Below are 11,843 nucleotides of genomic sequence, written 5' to 3'. Positions count from 1 at the left end.
CTGTAAATGTACACACAAATAAATAGTTAAATAGATAAATATTAACTTGTATGTATGTGGTTGTGGCAGCTGAGCATATACTTAGGCTTTTTACAAATCTGGTTGCTATTAAAAGTCCACATGCATTCATATAACACCACAAACAATATATTTTAAAATTAATGCTTTCAAAATTCAGCTCCTTTCTTGAGGTGCATCAAATTCTAACTAGAGTTGCTCTCATGCACACGCTGAGAAACCTAAAGGATAACAGTGAGCACTGGCCACCCCATTCCTGTATGCTCTGGATAGTTAATGGGAGATTAGTTCCAAAGCTTTCCTGTAATTATCACGACAGAAAAAGTGCAGCTGAACTTGGGAAATCAGTACAGGCTTGTGGAGCATGTAAGGGTGTCTAAAGCATAGCTGTCTCTAATTTATTTCTGCAACTAGCCAGAACATGCAGGAGAGCCTGCGCATAGGATTGATCTGAGGCAGAGTACAGCTGCACATCACCATGTTTGCTGCAGCTGTGAGGACACTGCACATTTTTTCCTGCATTAGCTAGAGTGCAGTCCATAATTACTATCTCTTTGTTATAAGAGAGGCACAGCTGTCTTTATGCTCTTGGAAACAGTTACTTGTACACAATAAACTGGCATTTCTTTCAAATGTGATGGAGTCCTGTCTTCTCAAGAAAAGCCTGCCTTTAAAAAATTAGTAACAGGCAATTGCATTACTTCAGTTTTACCATGCTAGAATCAAGAAAAAAGAGCCAAAATCTCTCTCTTTGTAACACGAGATATATTTTAAGTTAAACATTGTTTTCTGGCAACCGGCAAAATGTTTCTCTAAGAGGAAGCTATGGAGAGTTCTCTGGTTCTTCAGTGCCTAATTAAGATGACTGAAGGACAGATTTGTCGGGACCGGCCATGGAAATGCCTGGCTGACCTGTGAATACCATGGTCTTGGACACATACATTTGGACCCCTTTCAAAAGGAACATTTCAAAAGAGCAGCAGGCAGATTTTTCTATTGTTATATGGTGTGAATTAACTGAGAACAATTCAAATGCAGTGAAACACTCCAACTTCAAAGCTACTTCATCCAGGTTAACACTGGAGCAGCTTTGCTGCATTTGAAATGTTCTTGGCTCCTTCATACATAATTCAAGCACTCCAGCTGTTGCCCTTTTGAAGCAAGAGCTCCAGATGGGGTTGCTACAAGTCTCAAACTTGACCCAGCCCTTCCCCACATGCCTAATCCTGCTCTTTCTGAGTGGGTAATAGAAACTCAGCTTTTCCTCAACACCTCACCTACAGCAGTTGCCCACACCTCCTCATGTGGATCTTGTGGGCGATTTCATAGCCTCTCTAATGTGGCCTAATATTTAACTCAAACCAGAGCTCTTAATCCTCTGATCCAATTTGCAAATTACATCTGTGCATCGGGTTTGATTAACAAAGCTGTTTGCGTTATTGAGCACATCCTTAATACATAAACACTCTGCTTTTCTTTTGATGCTCCTCTCTCTCTAAATAAGAGAAGCTGGATCCTGATGCCTTCACTTTTTCTATAATGTGCCTCCTTTGATCTATCTGTTGATAAGCACCAGTCAGCATAGTATCCTATTTTAAAGCCTCATTATTACTAGAAGGGATGCCACGATATAAATTATACCCAAAGTTCACACTCAGGTTTGCTGAATTCTCAGTATTCCACCTTTTTTAATATCTGTCTTTTTAATTATTGATACATCTTAATACATATTAAAAGTCTAACTCATAGGATCTATACTCAGCCTAAACAATCATTTAACAAAAGCAAAAGTTGTTGATGTTGCTGCATTGATTTTGCTATCTTGTTTTGCCCCCTTAGTTGCTCTTATCTGTGTAAATCAGACCTGGTTCACCCTGGATTTCATAGGATTGTGAATTCCTGGAGCCAGGGAATATCTCTGACTTCATGTTTGTACCAGGACCCAATTCAAGTGAGCACCAATCCTTGCCAGAGCCTCAGTTTACCACCGTAACATGACGAATTCTCATAAAAATGGCCATTGTTGTGTTTGAATTGTTTGCATATATAATCTCATTAACTGGGATTTGCTTTTTGTTTAAGAAATAAATACCAACAATCCCTTTCACAGGGAATTTGTCCACAGGTTAGTTACATAACACAGTCCTGAAGCCTTCTGTCAGATGACAGGGCTACAACTTAATTAAGGATCCACCATCCCTGTGTGTGTGAATGCAGATATATTAATGATTTGATAGCGGGATCTCTGTTGCATCTCTCTCTATTTAAACAAACAAACCTTAACAAAGATAGATGTAGGCAGACTGTAAGAATGAATGCTAGCTGACATTTAAAATGCAATGTATTCAATACAAGTTGTATTTTCAAAACACTTATTTGAATCACCGTTTTTCCTTGCAAAACATCCACTCCTGAATCGGCAGGCAAGCAGGATTTGCATTATTTGGCTTCATGCCTGAAACTGCAGCTTTTTTTCCCAATAGGAACTAATGCAAATTTATTCCATTTGCAGCCAGCTTCCTACTTTGAAACTGTTCACAGGCTGCACTTACTAGAAAATAGAGTCTATGCGCTGATGAAGAACATAGTGGAAAATTCTAAAACAGCCTCTCACTTCTTAATCCTGACTGGCAAATCACTGCAGAAGTGTGCTGCAGAAAGGGGAATGTGTGACACAGATCTGTCTCTGACTTACTTACCGAGCAAAGCTCTGCATAAGGCACCTTATCAAAGGAGACACCAAAAATCAAGCTTTTAACATGTGTCACTAAGTCCCCAGGAGGCAGGGGGTGCTTGCTCAGGATGACCCCAATTTTGTGTTTTTGGAGTGCCCTCCTCTGCCCCCTGCCCCTTCCCAAGCCAGCCCTTCTACAGCAGGGGGGAGCCCAGGTTCCTCCCCACTCTGAGACCCTGGCCTTTCAGCCCTCACCTTCCATGGTTCTGTAGCCCTGATTCCAGGAGCTACCATCCACTTCTGCTCTTGAGAGGTCTTTATTTCTAACAGGGGAAGCCAAGTGCAACCAAGCCATCAAGCAGACATCTCAGCTTCAAGAAAGGCATTTACTGAGGCAAAGGTACCAGCCAGAGGTTCTTTACCCCACCCTTCAAAGGTTTAAGCAGTTCCTCTGTCCCCAAACTAGCCAACACAGTCCACAGCACCTCCAAAGACTGCTCTGCTGTCCTCTACCCAGGCTTTTCGAGCTCCTGAGCCCCCAAGGTCCCCTGCTGGCCTCCCTCTTTCCAGATCTTCTTGTCCTGCACCTCTGCCTTGGCATTTAACCCTTCATTCTCTGTGCATAGGCTAGCAAGGTGAACTGAATCATGCCCCCTTACACAAACCAGGAACTCAGTGAACCCAGAAATCTTTGTGAGCCCCAAAAGAAGAATGTGTTGCATTTAAAAGCTCATCTAACTTGATCCCAACTAGGCAGTTGGTCCAATCAAAGGCTGGTGCTGAATGCACCAAAATAAGAAATCCTTGTCTCTTGGATGTGTCAGAACACAGCCAACAAGTCTATGTGGTGAGGCCTGAACCCCCTCCCATTGCCAACCTGCACAGTCACTAATTCACCTCTACAGATCGCTTCTTGGCCTGCTGGCTAAGATCTAGTGCAGGGGTGGCCCACCCGTGGCTCTGGGGATCAAACTTCTGAGTCCAACCGGAGTAACACGCTCTCTGCAAGCGGTCGTATCACGTCACATAACACAAGGGCTATGGCAGCTGGTCACCGCGTGCTTGTGCAAAGATTCAAGGAGACGCATATTAACTTCTGAAGAGCCGTGGGTTGGCCACCGCAATCTAATGGGGGGCATTGAAACTCTCAGGGCAGCGGGTCTGATGCCAGCCAAGCTGTGGACCTCTACAGCAGTGGTCTCCAAAGTGGGGGGCACGCACCCCAGGGGGTGCGCGAGATGATCCCAGGGGGTGCGCAAAGAAAATATTAGACCTTGTATTTTTATTATATATATAAAAAAAAAGAAATTAAGCTTTACTAATATTTAATATACACATTGACACCGGCGCCCTCACTCAGTCCGTATGGCGGACGGTCACGTGTCACGTACGGTACATGAGGTATCCTGAGGGAAGAAGCGTTCGCTCACTTTCAGTGTATTGTGATGTATTGCAGTTTAGGTGTTTTAACTAAACTAACCCTCACAAAATGGACAAGTGGCTTAAAAAGATTCCTGCAAAGAAACCGCAGATTGAAGATAATACTAATAATGCGAGCACAAATGAACAACAAGAAAATGGCAGAGCTGACACTTCTGCTCCTAGTACGAGCTGTTCAGCAGCCACATTACTAGGTAAAAACAATGACGATTTAATTTCTATTTTTTGTGTGCGTTTTATAATGTACTAATATATTAGTCCATGTATATAATTTATAAATAAATATACATATATTGGGGGTGCATGCTCAAAAAGTTTTTACTGATGGGGTGCACGATCAGAAAAGTTTGGAGACCACTGGTCTAGAGAGGTAGCAGCCAGGTACTGGGTTTAACTGCCTGCTCCTTTCCTTGCCTTGTTTGCAACTTCTTAGCGTCTTGATCACTAAGTGACCTTATGCTTGGGTGAAGCATAAGGGCGGTGTCGGGCTCCACGTTAGTAAGGGGAAGCCGCGGTGCAACTGCAGAGCTCGGTGGCTTCGCAGCCCCTTGCGCTGGCAGCTGAGCCCATCCTTGGGCTTTCTTGGAAACCGTGCGAAGCCCCTTCGCCTGGCGACAGAGCTGAGGGCCTGGCTCTTCCTGAGCTTGGGTCACTGGGATTTCGGATTCGCAAGAGGGCTGTATGAAAAGGATGTATAACCCTCCCCTCAGCTGTGTCGAGCCCTTCTTTTTGTTGCATTCGTCCCCTCACAGCACCCTCCGCCTGGCTCCGGGCAGGCACCGCCCTCACGACGCCGCTCGCCGAGGCGGGGCGGAGCTGGGGCCCTGCAGCCCGCTCGGCCGGATCCCGACATGGAGGCGCGGGGGCAGCAGGCGGCGACGGGCGCGGGGCTGCGGGGGGAGCTGGAGGCGCGGCTACGGACGCTGGGCATCAGCCCGCTCTGCGTGGAGCACCCCGAGGTGCGGGCGGGGGCGACACGTGGCCGCCGGGGGCTCCCCGTGTGCCCGGAAGTCGCTGCCCCGCGCGGGCCTTTAGTTTGACCGCTCTCCCCCGCTTCCTCCTCTCCAGGTCTTCACGGTGGAGGAGCTGATGCAGCACGTGGGGCACCTGGGCGGCGGGCACAGCAAGAACCTCTTTCTGAGGGACAAGAAGAAGAAGGGGCTGTGGCTGGTGACGGCGCTGCACGACCGGCAGGTGAACCTCAACGACCTGGGCAAGAAGCTGGGGCTGGGCAGCGGGACCCTCCGCTTCGCAGATGAAAAAGCCATGCAGGAGAAGCTGAAAGTGGGCCAGGGCTGCACCACCCCCTTGGCTCTGTTCTGCGACACTGGCGGGGGTGTGAGGTTGGTGCTGGATGCCGGCTTCTTGGACGGGGGCTATGACAGGGTCTACTTCCACCCCATGACCAATGCCGCGACAATGGGCCTGACGCCAGAAGACTTCTTGAGGTTTGTGAAGTCCACGGGGCACGATCCCCTCCTCATCCACTTCGAGGACAACGCAATGTAGGCCGATGTCACCCTGCTGCAAATTTTGCCAGGGCTTATTAGCTGATGACATACTAGCTACTTACAAACAACAGGCGGGCACCTACGTTTTTCATTCGGCAGCTTTGCATTTTATAACGCAGAGTTTCTTTTCTAATGAAAGCACAACCTTCAAATTGTTCTAGACTTAAAAAACAAACCATTTGCTTCTGCTACAAGATTACTTTTTGGTTTTGGGAATCTGATCTCTCTACATCTCTTGCTATACCACATAGAGTCCCACTGCAGCCGCTTTACAGTATTCTCTTAACAAATTGGATAAAACAGAAACTTCTCTTCATTCATACTGAACTGAAAGTTGAGAGGGGGGACTGGCTCAGCCTGGAGTACTGGAACATTTGCAAAATCTGGGATCATGTTCTCAAGTGGCAGAGTCCATCATGAAAAGGAGGTAAATGGCATGCCTCCCTCTGCATTTTCATTTTGTTGGTTTGCCTAGAAACCAACTTTGCTATATTAAAGAAAATGTTTGAGTGTCTATTAGCTGTGGTGCAGGTTTATTTCCTTTCCATCTTCACAATTAGTTCTGTCCTGCAGTCTCATTGGAAATGGGGTCTCTGCTGGTATCAGTCCTGCATTCCAGCCATTGGGTTTCCTTTGTTTAGACAGCTACTTTGATATATGTTGTGGGAAATGAGAGAGAGAGAGACCAAGTTCAGATTTAAGGCCAGATTCTCTCTCTTCTCTTTAAAGCCAGCAGGGACTGGAAATTCCTACAAGATACTCCTTGTTGAGTTTGTTCCAGCTTGTTCGTTCAGGGAGCAAGAACCTGCTGTCTTACAGAAGAGCCAGAGCACAAGGGTTTCAGAGGCCAAGCTCCACCTGCTAAGAGGTTATGCAGAAGCTCAAGTCCATGGTGACTCTCCACACATCAGTTCTTGGGAATGGACTGTCTCCACCTAGTCATTCTTCTCACCACCTTAACAGTGCTCTACAGGAAGGGCACCTGAGCTCATCTTCTGCACAAGGGTTATAGCAGCTGCCTGTGGTGAAACTGTCCATATATGGATCTGGGAGGTGAGATTCTAAATTATCACAAGATCTGGCGGTCATTGAAAAGAATTTCATGTACCTGGAGTTGTGTGTCCAATTTTGGCCGTGCTGTCCCAGAAAAAACAACCCAAGATTTTTATTTGAGTGTAGCCCTTAAAAAAAAAAAACAACAACTGGCAGTTGCTCCCCAAGGAGGGAACAAGCACCAGGTCTGGGAGGGCCATAGCCAGTTGACACCATCCCCTTGGTGTCAAAAATGCTTGATCTTAACTGGAAGGCTGAGGTACTGATTTTTTTTTAATTGTTTCCGAGGCCAAAACAGTTCCAAATTAAGTCCCAAATTTTGACTGAGCAGAGCTCAATCTTTCAAGTCTATATGACGCTACCAAAAATATCCTACCTCCCGTACTCCCCAGTCTGGGGCTTCAGCTACTCCCAAATCCATGGCAAACATCCTACTGTGCAGGTCCTAGGCCCTAAGGCCTTGGAGTTCAGATTCCCCCTAGCCTTACTCACTTAGCTAAAAGGCCAAAGGAGCAAGTTAGGGGGAAACCCCAAAAGCAATCCCACATCACCATAAATGATATAGCTAAGATGCTCACATTTAGAGGCATTTGTAGATTCACAATTGTCAGCCTTCCTCTCCGTGCTCTCTTGCAGGTTTTGGTAAGCCACTACATTACATACATTTTTATTTCTTCTTCACTCCCACAGCTGAGCTGTTCCTTTCTTTCCCATTTCCAGTGATTCCTGTTTCTCCACCAGCCTTAAATGTCTGGCAAACAACACAAAATGGAACCCCAAACAGTTCACCCAGAATCCCTCTGGAACCCCGTTTCTCAGCTTGGCACAGTGAGGCCCTGTCTTCCATGAGGTGGAGCTGGATCAGGTTGCCCTGCACTTCATCCGCATATAAATATTTAGAGCATCCCAGGGCTCATGACAAGAGCATTAGGTTTCAGTCTTAAGTTGGGGTTCATTTAGCAAGTTGATCTTGTGGTATTTAGAGTACACCCACATACCGAGCTAGGGGGTCACCATGGCTGGTAATGCCATTGACTCTGGTGGTGTGCAGCCCAATGAACTATGCTTTTGAATTTAGACTAATAATATGCTAAGATTTTGAAACATTTGAAGTGCGGGGTGGTGGTGGCTGGTAGTAGGGCCACATAGTTCTTGACTGACTCATGGGTTTGGAATTGATTTGGCTTGGAACAGGAAAACATTTACCTAAAAAAAAAATCATGTGAGATAGGGGGCACCTGAAGCCCAAGGTCTCTGGTCCTTGGGCTTGCGTGTAAGATGCGTGCCTGGATTTGGGGAGTATCCAAAGCCTCAGACTGATGGGTCTGGGAGGGAGCCATGCAGCCTTGATGATTGAGCTCTGCTCAGTTGAATTTTGGAACTTGACTATTGGGGTTTGCTCAAATGAATCTAGAACCAATTTGGCCTTTGAAACAAAATAATAATAATAAAAACATTTGTATTACATGTAAGTAGGTGCCAAAGTGCTGCTTAAGGGCGTGTCCATGGAGTGCCTGTGCTAAAACTTGCTGTTTTTAAAAAAGGTAACATGCATCAATATTGGGTGAACTAAGTACATGGGTACTATTTGCAAATTGCTAGAGCCGTGTTTAAATTCAAGATTATTGTTTTTGAATTTCCTCCTTACTTCCAAGTGTTCAGAGGGAGCAGGGTCTCACAGTAAGGAGACAGGGAAGGAGCTGCTAGGGGAAAAAGTTGGGGTAGGGGGAGGAAGCAGAGAACAAGGGAGCTATCTGACCCCCCAGATTTATTTTCCTTGCTGTAGCAGTAGGAGAGAGGACACATTGAAGGCAAAGCTCCAATAATTAGAATCTGTACCTGGAAAATAATTTTATACATTTTCCCATATATAGAATCTAATTATTCGGGAGTTGTCTTCTAATGAGGGTCATCTTCTGTTTGAGTAAATACAGTAATAAAGACCATGAAAAACAAAATATTTGAATTCTTAAAAAAATTGAATCTCCTACAAAATACAATGCGAAATCTCTCTTTGGGACTTGTGCTGCATTTTAATAATATGTCCTATGTCTTCAAAAGGATTACAAAAAAAGGCAGCCTTTTATGTACATTATATGATGTTGCATTTTTTTCCTCATAACAGAATTAAATCCTTTTTTAGAAATTAAGACAATCATTAACTGATGTGAATTAAGAAAAAAATTCCACTCAGCAGATTATTTCAGTATATCCATGGCACGGTTGTTAGCATCTACTGCTGAAGCATTTGACATTTGCTACTTTCAGAGTAGCTGAACTATGAGGGACAGGTGACCTGGTGTGGCAATTCATATTTTCTTGCCCACCAAAAAGGTGCATATTCACCATAGGTTTTCCATCAATGCATGATAGCAGATGCCTCACTAGGGAAAATGTTTGATCAGAATGGGCTGATCGGTTAGGCTAACAGAACCTGTATGGAACAGTAAATAGGAAGATGATTAGCTACATGCGCCTTTGTACATTTTAGTTAAATAAAAGATCTAAATACAACATCTAACAATGAGTAGGCAGATTCAATGAACTTTCTGAGCGTTTTGGATCCACAAACCACAAGACCGCAGGACATTAAAATGCAGACCTAAAAATCAGCAGATATTAAAGTACTGAAGAAAGCACTCCATTTAAGGTATCTTCTGGGCACCCAAAATCCCTAAACACTTTTGAAAATTTACACCAGGATTTCCATGAGATATCCATTAACTGTTCTGAAGTCAGAAGATGACATTCTGAAGGAATAAAAATGACTTAAATCACCTCAAATGAGGACCATTAATGACTGAATGGTGCCTATATTTTTCAGCTACCTCTACATTAATGTAATAACAATTTGATATGTTTTGCAGGTCTTAAAGGCTAAGTACAGACAATCAAAAAGCCTGAGGCTGAATCAATTCAATCTAGACAGCTTCTAAGCTGTATAGGTTGAACTGATATCCAACTTAACTGACACTCAGTTTTCAACTGGGAAAGGCCCAGGCCAGTGCAGGGGGGCAGGCACTAGAGCATATCTCCCAACTTTCTGGCCATTGCCAGCCCAGTCAAGTGTCCCCAAAGCTCTGCTGTCCCCCCACAGGAGGTTAAGAAGCCGCCTGTCTGGGTGCTGGCCCACCTTGGGGGAGCCTCCTCCTCAGATGGTTTCCCCCAGCCCAGACAGCCCTGGGGAGCTGAGGTCCCCCCAGCTCACCTGCTAATTGCTTCAGTGGCTGCCACAGGGGAGGGAGAAGGAGACCTCCGGGTCAAGTGTCTGCCTGTGCAGCCCAGCATGGGGATACCAGGAAGTCCCCCACCTTGTGGGGGGCACTCCAGCCCAGCGTCCCCCAGTCTGGGGCAGCCCCAGGGACCTGAAGGGAGTTCTTCCCTTCCCAAACCCCAGCTCCTTGCCTTAGTTGCTGCAAGTCTCAGAGATAGCCTAGGGAGTGGAGGGAAAGTTCTCTGCCCTGCATTAGTTTTGCTCAGACTCACAGCAGCTAATGCAAAACTGGCTGTTGAGGAGCAGGAGAATTTCCCTCTGACCCCTGAGACTGGCAGGGGCTGAGGCAAACAGCAATGCAGTTCGGGAGGGCAAGAATTCCCCCCAGCTCCCTGGGTCTGCCCAAGGCTGGGGGACCCTGGGAAGCCCTACAAGGCAGGGGCTCCTCAATATCCTCATGCAGGACTGCATGGGCAGGCACTTGGCCCAGAGGTCTCCTTCTCCCTCTCCTGTGGTAGCTACTGAAGCAATCAGCAGCGGGGAAGAGGGCTAAAAGCCTGCACCACAGGGGCTTCCCCCCAACATGCTGTGTAGACCCTGCCTTGGGAGGCTGCTCCCTTGGCGCTGTGGGCTGATGGACACAGGGAGGAAGCAGGCTGAGGCGCAGAGGGGTGACGCAGTACCTGCTCCACTAGAGCAGGCAGCATAGCCCAGGGCTGTAAAGCATCATGGGATGCTATGGGACTGTGAGTTAACTTGAACCAGGAAAGGATCTGGGACATAAACCAGTTTGACCTAAATCAGTTAAGTCTGATACTACATCCAACCAGATTTATCTTAAACTGATTCTGGCCATTTTGAAAGTGGTTTACGTGCACTGAACTTCTGTTCTGTTACAGGTTTAAACCCATTTCTGATCACTTAACCCAGTTTATGTGTAACTTCTGTCCCCAGTGTACACAGAACAACCTCAATTTTCTTCCCTTCCTCCTCCTCAAAAAGTCTAACATTTCATACTTGGTCTTAGCAACAATAATAGTCACCAAAAATCAAAGGTTCAAATACTGCATAGCTGAAATTGTGACATGTTTTATATTCACTTACGAATTTCCACCATATTCCTAATGTTTTTATAATACTCTAGCAATGTATAGTTGAATTACAGTTCTTCACAAAATTAACAGCAGCAAGAAAAACTAAAAGTAACTAGGAGCTCTACTCTACTAAGATGATACTCTTCTGAAGAAAGAGCTGGTGTAGACTTGTCATTTTCTGAGGCCCGCTGTGCTGCGACAGGAAACAAAAGCAAACATGGTTTACTTTCGTTTCCCCACCTTGTCCCTCCCCCAGCCCCTCATCAGCTTCCTAATGGGTGCTGAAGGGCTGGGGAAGGGACAAGGTTCCCACACACACCGCGTCAGCTTGACATTGCCGACGTGGTGCATGTGGGAAGAGGAGTAGCCGTGTGCCTCTCGGGACAGGATGAGCCCAGCCAGAGCAGCAGGGGCTCAGCTGCACTTTCCCCCTACCGGTGCTGGTCAGTCCTGAGCAGGAAATGGCTCTGCTGCCATTTCTGCTGGCTGGTGCCAACCTGGGCAGGTCTGTTCCATCCATTGAATATGGCTTACCAGCCCACTGGGTGATAAAAAGTTCATGATCCGGCCCCACATTCAAAAAGGTTGGACAACCCTGAGCTAGTGTCATATTAAGTGAGCACAGATTGATAATTCATTTAAAAGCACATCTCTCCAATATCATTACTTTGCAGAATGTAAACACACTTGAAGTGTGAATAAAATGGATTTTTGACATGTTAACAATATAATGACAATGTATGAAATGACTACTTAAACAGTCCTTAATATGCATTTCTTAAAAAATAATATGGTATTTTATGTAAAATGGTGTTTAAATTCTGTCACACCCAGATTCA

The 11,843-nt window shown here is 45.7% G+C and overlaps 1 protein-coding gene across 1 annotated transcript; it reads left to right on the top strand.

Moving 5' to 3' along the window:
• The first annotated feature begins 4,943 nt into the window (after positions 1-4,943).
• Positions 4,944-5,814, top strand: LOC109296995 (prolyl-tRNA synthetase associated domain-containing protein 1-like). Its single transcript, XM_019516683.1, has 2 exons — positions 4,944-5,091; positions 5,201-5,814. Exons 1-2 carry the CDS (start codon positions 4,984-4,986, stop codon positions 5,639-5,641), a joined length of 549 nt encoding a protein of 182 aa, XP_019372228.1. The 5' UTR covers positions 4,944-4,983; the 3' UTR covers positions 5,642-5,814.
• Positions 5,815-11,843: the final 6,029 nt, after the last annotated feature.

The sequence above is a fragment of the Gavialis gangeticus genome, unplaced genomic scaffold (genome assembly GCF_001723915.1).
Source record: "Gavialis gangeticus isolate Ggan-Ray unplaced genomic scaffold, GavGan_comp1, whole genome shotgun sequence".
NCBI classification, from domain to species: Eukaryota; Metazoa; Chordata; order Crocodylia; family Gavialidae; genus Gavialis; species Gavialis gangeticus.
This window is presented reverse-complemented; position numbering and strand designations above follow the sequence as displayed.

Coding starts and splice junctions, on each gene's coding strand:
- LOC109296995 (XM_019516683.1), top strand. CDS start 4,984: ATGGAGGCGCGGGGGCAGCAGGCGGCGACGGGCGCGGGGCTGCGGGGG. Junction 5,092..5,200: donor TCTGCGTGGAGCACCCCGAG/GTGCGGGCGGGG, acceptor CCTCCTCTCCAG/GTCTTCACGGTGGAGGAGCT.